Source organism: Lutra lutra, chromosome 8 (assembly GCF_902655055.1).
Source record: "Lutra lutra chromosome 8, mLutLut1.2, whole genome shotgun sequence".
In the NCBI taxonomy this organism is placed as follows: Eukaryota; Metazoa; Chordata; class Mammalia; order Carnivora; family Mustelidae; genus Lutra; species Lutra lutra.
Window position 1 is genome coordinate 95,829,973 of NC_062285.1, and position 14,802 is coordinate 95,844,774.

The 14,802-nt window shown below is 38.5% G+C and overlaps 1 protein-coding gene across 1 annotated transcript; it reads right to left on the bottom strand.

Annotated features, from left to right (window-relative positions):
- Nucleotides 1–1,543: 1,543 nt before the first annotated feature.
- IL22 (interleukin 22) lies at nt 1,544–6,005 on the bottom strand. The gene is made up of 5 exons (XM_047743381.1): nt 5,823–6,005; nt 5,326–5,391; nt 5,059–5,202; nt 4,073–4,138; nt 1,544–1,621 (listed from the first exon to the last, which is right to left on the bottom strand). Exons 1-5 carry the CDS (start codon nt 6,003–6,005, stop codon nt 1,544–1,546), a joined length of 537 nt encoding a protein of 178 aa, XP_047599337.1.
- Between the last annotated feature and the right edge of the window lie 8,797 nt (nt 6,006–14,802).

The window sequence follows — 14,802 nt, forward strand, 5'->3', positions numbered from 1 at the left end:
TTTGCTAAGTTATTACACTGAGATGCATTCGGAAGAAGAGAGGAAAGAGTCCTAAACCCTTCCCAGAAATAATTATAATTCTATTACCTAAGCAGCTTATCTTTGGGACCTGTCAGCATTTGGAACCCACACTCAAAAATGTTAACTCCCTTCATCCAAGAGTGAAACTGCAATTTACGTATGCACTCACCTTAACCACCAGACTTGACCTACATCTGCAGGAACTTGACAAACAATTGGTGAGTGACCTGTACAATAAACCTGGGTTCCTGACTTTTCAGAGAAGAAAACACCATAGACAGTAGACCATTGACCCACTGACCTCTCCTGAACCCTGACTTTCACTTTCTGTGGAAAAAAATGCACACTCCCCAATGCTAATGTCACTTGTCCATTCTTCTAGATAGAACCAGTCCAACTATCTCTACTCCTTCTATCACTGAACAAATTTTGAAGACTCCCCAGACTCTATCCGCTTCCCCTTTACTTTATTTCCTGACTTACAGGAAAACTGAAAATGCCTGCCCTAATAGATTCAGACTAGAGCTAAAGTATTCTTCCACAGTAAGAACTACTATATGTGTATTTCTCTGCTAACAATAACACTCTGTTCTTTTATCCACAACTGTTAATAAGGCCAATGGATTCTTTTCGGTGTCTTACTGTATTTCTTTCAGAACTACATGCTAAGTCAACATAATACATCTACACAGGCAATAATACAGCAGAGAGCCCAGAAATCAGATAGACCTCCCTGTATACAGGTCCACCATGTGTAGTTACCCCAATGTTTGTAACATGTCTCTGATTCTGTTTTCTCACCTTTAAAATAGAGCTCATATTAACAGCCACCTCATTGATTTAGAGTCAAGAACAAAGTGGAGATCCTTGGCCCATTTAGCAAGTGGTAATGATTACATGATGATGGTGATGATGATGGTGGTGATGATGAGGATGATGATGATAGTAAAGGGACACAAATCACAAAGACACAAGATGTAGGATAATGGAATGTTTATTGAGGTCAAATAAATATACCTCCATAATTACTGTCATAAATATAAATATTAGCTTTATACTTAAGTAGCAATACCATATAATGCTTCTATAAATAAGTCTATATTATTAAAATGACATAAATAAAATATGTCCTGACAATAATAAATAAATTCATAAATACGAAATATTGATCCTGGATATGAAGTTATTTAGGGTTTTTTGTTCCTAGAGGAAGGGGAAGTAATCTTTTTGATGGGAATAGACAATTGTTTTAAAAAAATAAATTTCTGTGTATAAAACACCGACTACAATAAAATGTTATCAGCAATTCTCATTAAGCTTGGAGGGTTGACCTTCTAGTCTTCCAGACGCAGGTGACATTTTTCTCTTTTTTAAGCTAAGCAGGGGTTAATTTAGCATCCACGCATGATTGTAAATGTTGGCTTCCCATTTTCCTTTTGGTAAAAGAAAACCTGTAGGGGATCTTGTTGTTATTTCTAACAGGCAAGAAGGGTTAGTCATCCATTTTCCAGCTTTGTTCTGGTCAAATGCAGGCATCTCTCAGGGCTATAAACAGCAAATTCAGTTCTCCAATTGCTTTGATCTCTCCATCCTCTCCAAGCTGTAAAAATAAGAACAAATGAGTATTTGAGCATTTATAACATGCTTTTTAAAGAGGATCAAGTCAGAAAAAGATGGTTAGGTTGTTGGAGACAGAAACCGAGTTTTTGCCTTTTGTAAGATTACTAATAATACCCTTTTACCAAGAAAATAATATGATTTGCCATAGACCTTAGAATTATGGTTAACTGAACTGAAAAGGACACCAGCAGGCACCACTCTCAACTGATCTACACGAATCAAGCTGTTTCAAGTCACTTGCTCACGAGAGCAAGTGGACTGAAGCTGTGCAGGCATCTGCAGGAACAAGTGCTGCCCCCTCATCCCCGCCGGTGCCCTGCCTCACCCCTTCACGACAGTCTATGACCAACTAATTATAACAGCTCGGCTCACACAGCGTTGAATCAAAACTGCACATTTACCAGTACACGTGGTTTTTTTCTGTTCCCACCTCCCTAAGGGAAAAAAATACAGATTTTCACTTTTGTGGGGAAAATCCTAAATAAGTCCAGTCCAGTTGCTCAAATTAGTAGAAAGCCGAATACACATTCTAAACACCTCTTCTCTCCTCCTCCTTCCAAGTCCTATGCTAAAGAGGCTTTCCAACTACATAAGACGGGAAGGCAAATTCAAGTCCAAAGCATCCTCCTTTGAAATTCTCTAATCTATTAAATTTGCTCTAGATTCTTTCAAGGAAAACTGTAAGCCATCATCGTTCTCAGTGCTTTGTTCTCCTTTCTCTTCCTGTTGTCTTCCATCTTTCCCCCTTGCACATAATGCCAAACGGGACATTTTATATCTCAAAGATGCCAAAGAGCATAAAGAATGTCTCAGTTCTCTTGCCTGTCTATCATGCATTCTACCACAGCCTGCTCTCTGCTATTACCTCCAGTGGCCCGGAATTAACACCTCCAAGCCCACCTTCCCATTTCAGTTAGTGCTGACAAGTTTTCCCTCAGGTTGAGCTTCCCCGGAGTAACATTCCTCTCTCACCTATGCATTCTGGAGCTACTGGTTTTTGCTTTGTTTTTTTTTGTTGTTGTTGTTGTTTGTTTGTTGTTGTTATTTTTAAAAGCACAACCACTCTTCCACATGACACCCTATTGCAAATGTGAAAATCGGTTCTCTCAAAATGGGTTAATATCTTTAAAACCTATTTCCCCATGTGGATCCCCCTCATATGTTTCTCTCTCACACTGCATTTTTCTAAGACGAACAAAATTAATTGACATCAGGAATTCTTCACCCTGGAAGTGCAAAGCACTTCTTGGCAATGGCATTCTAATATTCAGCCCTCCACACCTGGGTAAGAGATCCATGACAAGAGAATTGATCTTCACAGTGGAAGACTACAAAGCTTTCAATGATCAAAGAAATGGTCACATTCATTAAATCATGGTTGGGAAGAAATACTTTTTTTGTAAAGAAGTATCAAGGTGGAAAAAAAGAAAAGATTGAGGTGACACCTGTTACTAAAAATTCCATCCGTGAGAACCTTCATGCTGCTGAGGTGTACCTGTACCCACTTGCAAGAGCATCACTTTCGCTGCTAGCAATCATTCCTCTGGTTTTTGGATGAGTCACAATTGCTAGTCTGAGCCTTCTACTAGTGTTCCTTTCCCCAAATAGGCCATGTGACAGTATCATTCTCTGTACAAATGCACACTAAACCACACCAGATAGATGCTCACTGGGGATTTGTTGAGGGAAGGAGGAGACTAGAAAGGAAGGGGGAAGGAAAGGAATGAAAGAGGATTTCCAGTTCAGACTTGCGTTCATTCTAATAAATCCATTCTATTAAAACTGCGTAAAAGAAATTGGGGGTGGCTCACTCTTGCTTCTAAATTAAAACCAATTGCTGTTAGTTATTATATTATAATCATTAAATAGAAGTATCAGTCATTCCAGAAATTCATCTTATAGGTAAGTCCAACTCTTCTGTTATGGTTGTTCTGGATTTATTTCTCCAAGTTTTAGACCATCAAGTCAATGGCTTCTAATATTACTTCAAATAAATTTGCCCCCAGGTACTTCTCTATTTTTGAACAAGTGCTTGTTTACATTACACAAATCAGTAGGAATCTCAAATTTCCTGAAGAATTAATAATACTAAAACTAACACAAATTGCTGCTGGAATCAGTGCTGGACAAGATTCACGAGACCTGCATTCCAGCCCTGGCTCTGCTACTGGCCATGCCCAGAACATGGGGTGATGAGATTAGAGGACCTAACTTCCTGGTCATTCTATAATTCACAAAATTTGGAGATTTATTTATAAATATACAGATATATATACATACATAATATATGTACCTAAATAATCAAACTGATGTAGGTGAATCAAGTAGAAAATTATACATAGGGGGGAAAAAAAAGAAAGAAAGGGAAGAAAAGAAAAACAACATTTGTCTCTCTTATTAATAGGTTAGCATTAGTAGTTATTAGTAGTACCTTTTTCACTGTGTCCTTCAGGTTTTCCACATTTCTCTGAATATGCTGGTCATCACTGTCGATATGCTACAAAATGAAAACAGAGCACTTATTTTAACACTGTTGTACTGAAGTCTTATGAACTTCAGCGTCCCTAACTGAGGTGTGTTACAATGCACCTGGAGTTAAAAGTTCTTAGCAATTTTACCCACAATGACCTAGATTTCACCAGTGACCTAGATTTTCAGAGCTCTTGAATTCCCTTGGACGCCAAAATCCAGTCATTTCCCTTACATGGGACCTCTCTTCATCTTTGGGAAATCCTATTGAGGTTTAAGTTTGTAGAAAGAGTGGAGTGGTTTATGCAAATTCTGTGAAGAATAAAACCCTAGCTCTACAAAAAAAAAAAAAAATCATTCTCAGAACAAGAAATGGACATAGAATGTCTTGTGTGAACAGGAGGCCCTCCTCCATAAATACTAGGTCCCTTCACTCTGCTCACTCCACTCCAGTCTTTTGTCATAATTTTAAATGTTTAGAGCCATCAAGGTCACATTCCTCTGCCATTGTCACTTCTCATGCCATCCAAAAGGCAACTATCTTTGCCTACCCAGTGCCGAACATTAAATCTTCCTGTTACCGTCTCTCTTTCTTGTCTCTCCTAACTATACTCGGGGCATCCATTTCCACATCTAGGCACTTTTCTCTACAGTTCCTAACACCCTTCTCATCTCACATAACCTGAGGTGCTTTTTCCCAGGGACAAGGAGCCTTCTGTGCTCTTGTCTATCAGAACCCCTTCACCACCATATATTCAAAATGTGACTGAATTAAAGCAAAAACAAATATCTGTGATTCAAAATCACTTGTGATGGTGTTGCCGAGGCACCTCTTGCTGCAAGCCTGGAAAGGGGCAGGGAATGTTGGTGGAGAAGGGCTCTAAAGAGGAGAAGGGAGGAAGGCAAGCAAGCAGGAGAGTCTGGAGTTAGGCTGAGGAAAGAACTCACACATTGGCTTAGCCTGTTGCTGAGCTTGGTCAGGAAGGGCACCACCTCCTGCATATAGGGCTGGAATCTATGGGATTGGGGGAGCAGCACTTCTTCAAGGGTAAAGTTCAATACCTCCTTCATCAGATAGCAGCGGTCTCCTTTCTGTAGGCAAAAGTGAAACAGCAGGGGTCATATTAGAGGGCATCCAGAAGACCCAAACCATCATCACAAGTATCCAAATAACCAAGGATGACATACTGTCCTGGTTTAATGAGTATGGCTTACATTGACTCCGTGGAACAGTGTATCCCCAATGAGACGAACATCTGTGTTGTTATCTGCCAAACTAGCCTGGAAGAGAAGAAAAGACTAAGTGCCTGGACATCGAGGAGCTAGTAGAAAAGTCTGTGAGTAGAGATGCTCTCTATCCACTCTCCCCAGAGCAGCCCCATGAAGACTTAAAAAAAAAAAATTCGGATGTGTGCATGAGTTTAAAATAATGCACAGAGGAATAAGAGGGAAAACAGTCAGGTGGGCCATAAATGGCCTCTTTGGAGTAAAACTCAATGTACATATCAAGGCCAAAACAGAAGGTCTTCTGGTGAAGACCAATCTCCAAAGAGTCTCTAAAGAGACATAGAAAAATAATCTTCTGGTCTACCAGCAAGGCTAGATGATGGGTTCTTAAAGATCTCAGTAACACTTTGGAGAAAATTTGAGTAACTATTATCAGGTTCCAAGTAGAGAAGATGCGAAAGAAAGATAGAGACTAAGATGAGTACCTCCCCAGCCAGCATGAAGGTGCGGTTGGTGATATAGGGCTGCTCGAAGTCGGAGTTGGCAAGCCTGCAGTGAGAGCCGATGGGCACAGCTGCTCCTCCCTGCACCCACAGAGCAATGAGGAGGCAGCTGGCAGCCAGAGCTCCCAGAAGGGAAGAGTTCACAGATTTCTGCAGGGCAGCCATTGCAGACAACTCTGACTGGAACAAATGTTACTAGAAAAGGAAAACCTGGTATCAAGAGAACAAGAAGCAAAAACATAAAGGCAAACCATTAGGTATCAAGAAGTATATAGCACCTCAAACGAACCCATCGTCCCAAGTTTGCGGAAACACTTACTGTTCCGATGATTCTGTTTGTGAGGGGAAGGTAGAAGCTGCTGCTTTTTATAGCCCCCAGAATACACATTTTTTTGGTGAAAAATATGACATCAGCAAATATCTAATTTCCAGTACTGTCTTCTGAGAACTACCTAACCACTACAGGAGCCCACAAAACGCCACCTCCTATTTTTCCCACTTTGAAATGCGAGTGTTTCCCTAAAACGTCACTATTAGGGCCCCGAAGGTGTTTTTACAGATAAATCCCAGAAACTGTCTAAAACCCACTTATTTTTCAAAAAAACAACAACAACAATTGCTTTGTCTTCGTAGATTCCAGATTCTGTATAATATTTTTTGATCTTCTGCAGTAGCTGAGTAAACAGTTTGGTCATGGACTCATTTTCCCACCACCTTCATAGATTCTTATCTCATTAAAGGTGATCAGAAATAAAGGACCCATGTCTGTATACCTTGCTTTAAAATACATAGTAGTGATATTTGGAGGTAACTCTATTTTTAAAAATTTATTTAAAAATATTTAAAATATTTATTAAATATTAAATATTTTAAAAATTATTTAAAATTATTTTAAAATAATTTTATCTCTTTTTTTAAATACACTGAATCCTGAGGAAGACTCACATTTTTTAAAGAACAGTGTTGACTAATCTAAGCACTGGTTTCTTCTCATTCTGTGACTTTCTAATGTGATCTTAACACAAATAGATCCTAACATTTTTTTATTGGGAGCACCTGGCTGGCTCAGTCAGTGGAGCATATGACTCTCTTGATGTTGGGGGGATGAATTTGCACCCCACACTGGGTGTAGAGATGACTTTAAAAATTTTTTTATTGAATTATAACCAGCATCAATCTAGATTTGGAAATACTAAGGCTAATCACTATTTTTCTTAACATATGAGTATTTTAAGAATACAGTGGCTATAGTGGCTCATCTTAAAATCTTACCTGTGCTCATTCTAAACAACACACAAATTAAGTCTCAAAATAATATTCCCAAAATTCTTATAACAATTTTTATTATGTACATGGATGTCTATGGAAGAGAATCTGGCAATAAGGTGGTTATATATTGACTTTGAATTATTAAAAATACATTGAATTCTAAACAATGGCTAAAAACTAGACTGGACACTCTCCCCCAGGGGTGTCCACAATAAGGAGCATGTGCACTGACCTATTGCTAGGAGAGGGAATGTGCAAATTTATTTGATCAGATTTTTCTCCTCAAAACTAGTCAAGATCAGGAGTGTTGAACTGTAAAAAGGAAAGCGAATGATTATAGAATCTTGTGCATTGGTGAGATGGCAGAGACCCAGGTGGGGAGCCACGGTGAAGGATTAGAACAATGTGATGACACTGAACATTTGGAAAGGGGGCTTAGGAGACAAATGCAAAAGGGAAGATTCGGGAGAGTAAATAAAAGCAAGGTCCATTCCAAACACTTGCTTGAGGTTGTTAACGAGCCCAAGATGAGGAAACGCTTTTCTATTATATGAGATATGGCATTTTTTTTTTTAAAGATTTTATTTATTCGGGGCGCCTGAGTGGTTCAGTGGGTTAAAGCCTCTGCCTTCTGCTCAGGTCATGATCCCAGGGTCCTGGGATCAAGCCCCACATCAGGCTCTCTGCCCGGCAGGGAGCCTGCTTCCTCCTCTCTCTCTGCCTGCCTCTCTGCCTACTTGGGATCTCTGTCTGTCAAATAAATAAATAAAATCTTCAAAAAAAAAAGATTTTATTTATTCATTTGACACACAGAGAGAGAGAGAGATCCCAAGCAGGCAGAGAGAGAGAGAGGAGGAAGCAAGCTCCCTGCTGAGCAGAGAGCCCGAAGCGGGGCTCGATCCCAGGACCCTGAGATCATGACCTGAGCCGAAGGCAGAGACTTAACCCACTGAGCCACCCAGGGGCCCCAGATATGGCCATTTTTGTCTAAAACTCTGAATAATTATATTAGCATTAGGGTTAAGCTATCCTGTGGATTAAATAGGCTTTTTGTTGGTTTGCCTGGGAACCTGACAAGCACACATAATTTTGTTCCCATGGAAAATAAGTTTTGACATCATCAAATTATGTGTTTTCCAGGAAAGAGTCTTAGTCTTTTTTATCTTTCTATCTCCAACACTTAAAACAGTGCCAGACATATAAAAAGAAATCAACAAAAAAGATGTCAAGTGAATAGATATATATAGATCTATAGATCTGTCAGTTTAAATAACGTACTACGTATCTTTGGGAACATGCATGGAGGTGATTTGGGACTGCCTTCATGGCACTTTTAAAGTGAGGGTTTGGTCCTCCTTGCCAGCTTCATTATCACTCCCGAATAGGGAATAAATAGCTGCGAAACAAAAATAGAATGCCAGAACTTTGCAAACCAGTCTTTAACAGCAGCGGTCTGATTCCTTATAAACTCCTGATGGACCAACATCAGACAGATAGTGTTAATGGAGCCAAGATCTTAGGTTTCCATAAGCTTTTACCAAACCTGCTCAAGTGAAAATCTGCACTGGGATTTCTGAAGAGTGATATAAGAAGTCTCAAAAACATTTGTTATTAGGAGAGTTGCAGAGAGCTGTGAGAGAGAGAGAGCACAAGCAGAGGGGAGAGGGAGAAAAGCAGACTCCCCACTGAGCTGGGAGTCAACTGTGGGGCCAACTGGGGCTCAATGTGGGGCTCAGCACGGGGCTGGATCCCAGGACTCTGGGACCATGACCTGAGCCGAAAGGCAGATGTTTAACTGACTGAACAACCCAGGTGCCCAGCATTCGTTTGAAGTACACATCTCTCCAGGAGAAATCGAACGTCAGGCAACTCAGGTAAAAAGCTTTACATTCATCATACTCCTCAGTACAAGACACATGATTATTGTTCTCTGCAAATTCCTTCTCTCTCTCTCCCTCATCCCCTGTGTGTGTGAGAGAGAGAGACCTCACTTTCCTTACCCTCCTTCCCTCTTCACCACACACCACCCCCTCTACACCTGCCATCGGCCACTGCTCTAATGTATTTATATACATTTCTGAATCTTTGTAAAACATAAAGTGTCGTTGAACCTGTATTTTGATTTTATAGGAATGGTTCTCTTTCTTAATCTTTCTTTCAGGACTGTGCTCTTGCAATCTGTGCATGTTACCATAAGTAGATCCTTTCTCTAACATGCCATTCCTTAGTGTGTTTCCATATTTTACCTTTCTGCTCTGCCTTCAATGGGCACCTAATCCATCTCCCATAGCAGGCTACAGACCCTGCAACCATCAGCAACCTCATCCAAGCCATGTCATGGCATATTTTTTAGAATATTTTTGGAATAATTACCCAATCAGTAGGTACACTGGGCCTTAAAGTTGACTGATTTTTTACTAGATACTGCCAAACTGCTCTCCAAAAAGATGGCATTGATTACTCTCTCAAATCATTGAATACAGGTTTGTTTCCTTACATCTGCACCCACTATCTAGCTCAGATTTTTGCCAGCTTTTGGAGGTTTAAAATACTATCTTATTACTGTTGCAATTTGATTTTTTTTCATACACTTGGAACCACTTGAGTTTCCCCTTCTATGAATTGATTGTTTTTATCAATTGCCCATTGTTCTAGCGGGATTTGGTCTTTCATTGTTGTTGATTTATAAGAGTTTTCTGTATATTTTATGTAATTCTTCTCTTTTTGCTTGTAGGCATAACAAACTCTCCTCTCAATTTGTATTCTACTAACTTTGTTTGTTCTTTTTTTTTTAACAGAAACTTAATTTGGATGACATCTAAGACATTATTTTGTTACATGGTTTGTACTTCTCAGGGCTTTATTTAGAAAGTCTCTTTCCACCTCCAGGTCACAGAGGTATTCTTCTATCTTTTCCTCTATTTATGGTTTTACCTTTTACAATCAGTCTTTAATGGCTTTTTGTATATGATGGAAATTAGGGAATCAGTTTATTTTCCTCCACATAGTGAGCCAGTTTTCCTAACACAGTTCACCAAACAGTGAGTCCTTTATCATATGTGAATTTCCATATACAAATAGCTATCTCTGAACTCTCTGTTTTGTTCCATTGGTTTATTTATTTTTCTTTTTGTTCTTGAGCCAGTTTCATAATGTTTTTATTAATGAGGAATGTCTTTATGTCTGGACAGGAAAGTCTGCCCTCTTTGCTCTTTTACAAGGCTGACTTAGCTATTTATGGACTTTTCATATTTTTTTTACAGAAATTTTATAATAAATTTCTCAAGTTCCTGTAAAAAAAAAATGCAGAAGAGACTTTGGGCTATCACTTAACTTGAGGAGGATTAATATCTTTATAATAAGAACTCATTCCATCTAAGAGCATTTATTATCTGCTACTTAAGATCTTTTATTTTTTTTTTAAGATTTTATTTATTTATTTGACAGAGAGAAATCACAAGTAGGCAGAGAGGCAGGCAGAGAGAGAGGAGGAAGCAGGCTCCCTGCTGAGCAGAAAGCCCGATGTGGGGCTTGAACCCAGGACCTGGGATCATGACCTGAGCCGAAGGCAGCCGCTTAACCCGCTGAGCCACCCAGGTGCCCCTACTTAAGATCTTTTATATCCTTTAAAAGTGTTTCAAAATTTTCTTCATTGAGTCTTACGTATTATTTTTTAAAAGATTTTATTCATTTATTTGAGAGAGCGAGAGAGATTGAGTGGCAGGGGAGAGGCAGATGGAGAGGGAGAAGCAGGCTCCCTGCTGAGCAGGAACTGGATCGGGACTTGATCCCAGGACCCCGGGATCATGACCTGAGCTGAAGGCAGACGCTTAACCATCTGAGCCACCCTGGTGCCCCTTGTGCATTATTTTTAGTTCCTAGTCACTTTATAGGCAAAGTAAGATTTTAAACTGTTATTAATCTCTTTCATCTTGGTGTGTGAATGAGTACCAAGTTGGGATTATTGGGATAGTCATCTCCTGGGAAAATGAAGAACACATGTTTCTTTTTTCAGGTTCAGCAGAGCAGAGAGTTAGAGGTAGCTCCCAACAAAGCCCAAGATACTTTATTTTCTTCTTATGCTCAAAGTTGACCCTGACAACACCCAGGCTGACTTTCTTCCATGCTTACCACCCCTGCTAACACCCTGCCCACAAAGACACTTGTCAACCATAGCCAACTTTCTCTCCTTCCTGAGGATGAAATCTTGTGAATCTGGACTGGATCTCATTTTCAAGGTGAAGACTATACCCACAGGAATGTCATACTATAAATGAGTTTATTTTCCTCTCTAGTAAAACCAAGAACTGAGATCAATTTGAATGATAGAAGAAAGCAACGTTTATTCAAATGTCTCCCTACACTAGTACATACAAAACAGAATTTGGCATTGGGTCCCTGAAGTCTGCCTTCTGCTGTCATATATTTTTTTAAATCGATGGGACTATCCCAGGCTCTCATTTCAATTGTTATTTTGACAAGTAAATAAGTTTTTAAAAAATCATAATTCACACTTGCTTATAACACCAGATATTCAGAGTCATCATTAATCAACCAATAGCAGTGTAGCTTTTATCCCAATTCTCTAACCAATTTTAGAATTATTACTGTTTCTCACAATCATTCCCATAGGTTAAATACTATTTTAAAACATAACTTTCAAAAATTCCTTTTCAAAACTGTGTTTCTTGGTGCAGATTTACCAGACCCTCTTAGTCTCTGGGGGAAAATTGGGGGCCAAGTAAACTCAGTATTTCCTATGTTTCCACTACCCTGTTGAACTTTTTAAAAAAAAAAAACATGTAATCAAACACAGTTCCAATCCTGAAGTGAACTGGTTTTAAAATATCATAAACATCATCCTAAGGAAATGCCTTTTTTCCTTTTCTCTTTGTCACTGTCCTAATTCAAAGGTTGTGTGCGAGCTATGCATCAGGTGAAGTATCAGTAATTTAAGTTGGTTGGAAAAGATGTCCTTCTGAATCAATGGCAAGTTCAAACTGAAGCATGTTTTAAAAGAGGTAGAATTTTGTTACCACTTCCAAACTCATACAACTAAATCAACTAGGCTAATACTATCTCATTCTTTTTAATAAATACTTATTTTTTTACTGTTTGAATATTTTACCACATAGCTGTTCTTGGACTCATGTTTAACACTTCAAAGAAATACAGTAATAGGTAACATAGTAATTGTGTTGTAGCAGCCTTAGGGTTAATCTGAAGTGGGCTCACTTTTTAGAGAAAAGCTTGAATGTCCCTAAATACTGATTAGAGAACTGAAATTTAAACTGCGCTCATATTAGTTAATGAACCTGATTTTTTTTTAAATTAGAAGATCTATAAGCCCTTGGATGAATAGAGAGGGAATTAAATATAAGAGCTGGATGGAAATGGTGCTTGGGATACTTAACAGGCTGACAAAGGGAGGAGTTACAATAAATAATTAAGTCATAGGCAAGTGGGATCATCTATTAGAATATACAGCTTAAAGGCAGGAGTGTAAGAGGAAATGTCTGTGTGAGGTTTGCCAGGAAATAAAACAGAACCAAAGAGATATTCACAGGGTGCCCGTTGGGTGCTGGATGAGAGAAAAGGGGGCAATAAGCTTTATTCATTCATTTACTCATTCATTCATTCCCTGTAAGATTAACTCCATAAGAGCACAGACTCCATCTGGCATAATCCTTAGACCATCATAAGCCCTTGTTAAATTCTAGTCAATTGATTGAATGAACTATAAACAACAGTGACCTGATTATTTTTGCCATCGTTATATTTTGACCTTTCAATTTATTAAGCTCCTAGCACAGTGCCTAGCATCCAGTAGGCATTTAATAATTGCTCTTTTAGTTAAGGGGACAAATTAATATTTTTTGAGACAATAACTCTCACCACTTTTACCTCTTCTCATATTTGCAGCCACCCCCTAGCCACCCTAATGTAGAAAAGACAAATGGTTGTACCCCCTCTTTACAGCCGGGAAGAGTAAGATTTGTTTGTGACGTACCCAAAAACCACAGAGTCATCATGAAAAAAGCCAGAATTTGAGGTCAGTTGTTCTGATACAATGACCACTGATTTTACTCTTTATCTACCTCTTTCTTTTTCCATCCTCTGAAGTCTGGTTTCTTCAAGTTGATTGCTGATGATGACTTTGGGCCATACATTTAATAGGACTGATGTTTAATTTGAAATAAAGAACTGAAGTCCCATGAGGTCAACATGGTGTAGCAGGGAGGCAGCCATGAAGAGTATGGTCTCTCCAGGCAGCCTGCTTAGATCTGAATCTAGCTCTGCTACTTAATAACTAGATAACATTAGCTAAGTTAGCCAAATGTTTTGTAAAAGAGAATAATAATTGTACCTACTATATACAGCTTTAAAAATCTGAAGTACTGAGGCTAGTGCCTGAAACAGTAATATTCAGAAAACATTTGTTATTAACAAGAATGAGCCTCTTCATGGACAAAATATGGAACAACGAAGAAAAAGGAATGGCGATTGTTATAAAGTAGCCAAGAGTTAGGAAACAGAGATTCTGTAACTTGTTTACCTTGCAGAAACCAAATCTGTTGAATGAATTAATGCATATTGCTCTTGACTTTAGATTTTAGCATAAGTATCTCTTCTCCTTCATCCATTATGGTCAAACTGTCCTAAATCCTTCCTTTTTTTTTTTCTTTGAAATATCTCTTATTTTCATAAATTTTTTTCATGAATATCTACTGCCACTTAATGTATGACCACCGTAAGTGTGAATTGCTATTAAAAACAACTCCAGAAAAAAAATTCATAATATATCTAACAAAAGATTCAAATCCAAAATATGTGAAGAGTTCTTGCAAATAAATAAAGATGACCTTAGAGGAACAAACAAACAAATGCTTGAACAGATGCTTTTCAAAAGAGAACATGAAAGGGGTTAGACCTCAGTAGGCATAAGGAAAGGCAACACTAAAGCCACACACCCACCAGAATGACTAAAATGAGAAAGATAGACAATACCAATTGTTGTTAAGCACTAGAGCAAATGGAACTCACATAAACCACTTGTAGAAGTATACATTGCTACAACCACGTTATTTTTTTTTATTGAAGTATAGTTGACACACAATGCTACATTAGCTGCAGATGTACAACATAGCAGTTCAACAAGTCTATATGTTATGCTATGCTCACCACAACTGTAGCTACCAACTGTCACCATACAATGCTATTACAATACCATTGACTACATTCCCTTCGCTGTACCATTTCTTCTCATGATTTACTCACTGGATTCATAACTGGAAACCTGTACTTCCCACTCCCCTTCACCCATGTGGTCCATCACCCGACCTCCTCTCCCCTGACAACCATCAGTTTGTTCTTTGTATTTATGGGTCTGTTTCTGTTTTTGTTTGTTTGTTTTGTTCTCTAGATTCCAGATATAAGTGAAATTATATGGTATTTGTCTTTCTCTGTCTGACTTATTTAACTTAGACTTTTACCATCTAGATCCAACCATGTTGCTGTAGATGGCAAGATGTCATTCTTTTTTATGGCTGAATAATATTCCATTGTGTATATGTATCACATCTTATTCATCCATTCGTCTATGGATGGACACTTGGGTTGCTTTCATATCTTGGCTATTGTAAGTAATGCTGCAATAAATATGGAAGTGTATCTATCTTTTTGAATTAATATT

Excerpts from the sequence above, each read along its gene's own strand:
- IL22 (XM_047743381.1), bottom strand. The coding sequence starts at position 6,005 with ATGGCTGCCCTGCAGAAATCTGTGAACTCTTCCCTTCTGGGAGCTCTG. Across the intron at positions 5,392-5,822 it reads CCTTCATGCTGGCTGGGGAG|GCTAGTTTGGCAGATAACAA; the intron begins GTACTCATCTTA and ends CTTCTCTTCCAG. Across the intron at positions 1,622-4,072 it reads TGAAGGACACAGTGAAAAAG|CTTGGAGAGGATGGAGAGAT; the intron begins GTACTACTAATA and ends TTATTTTTACAG.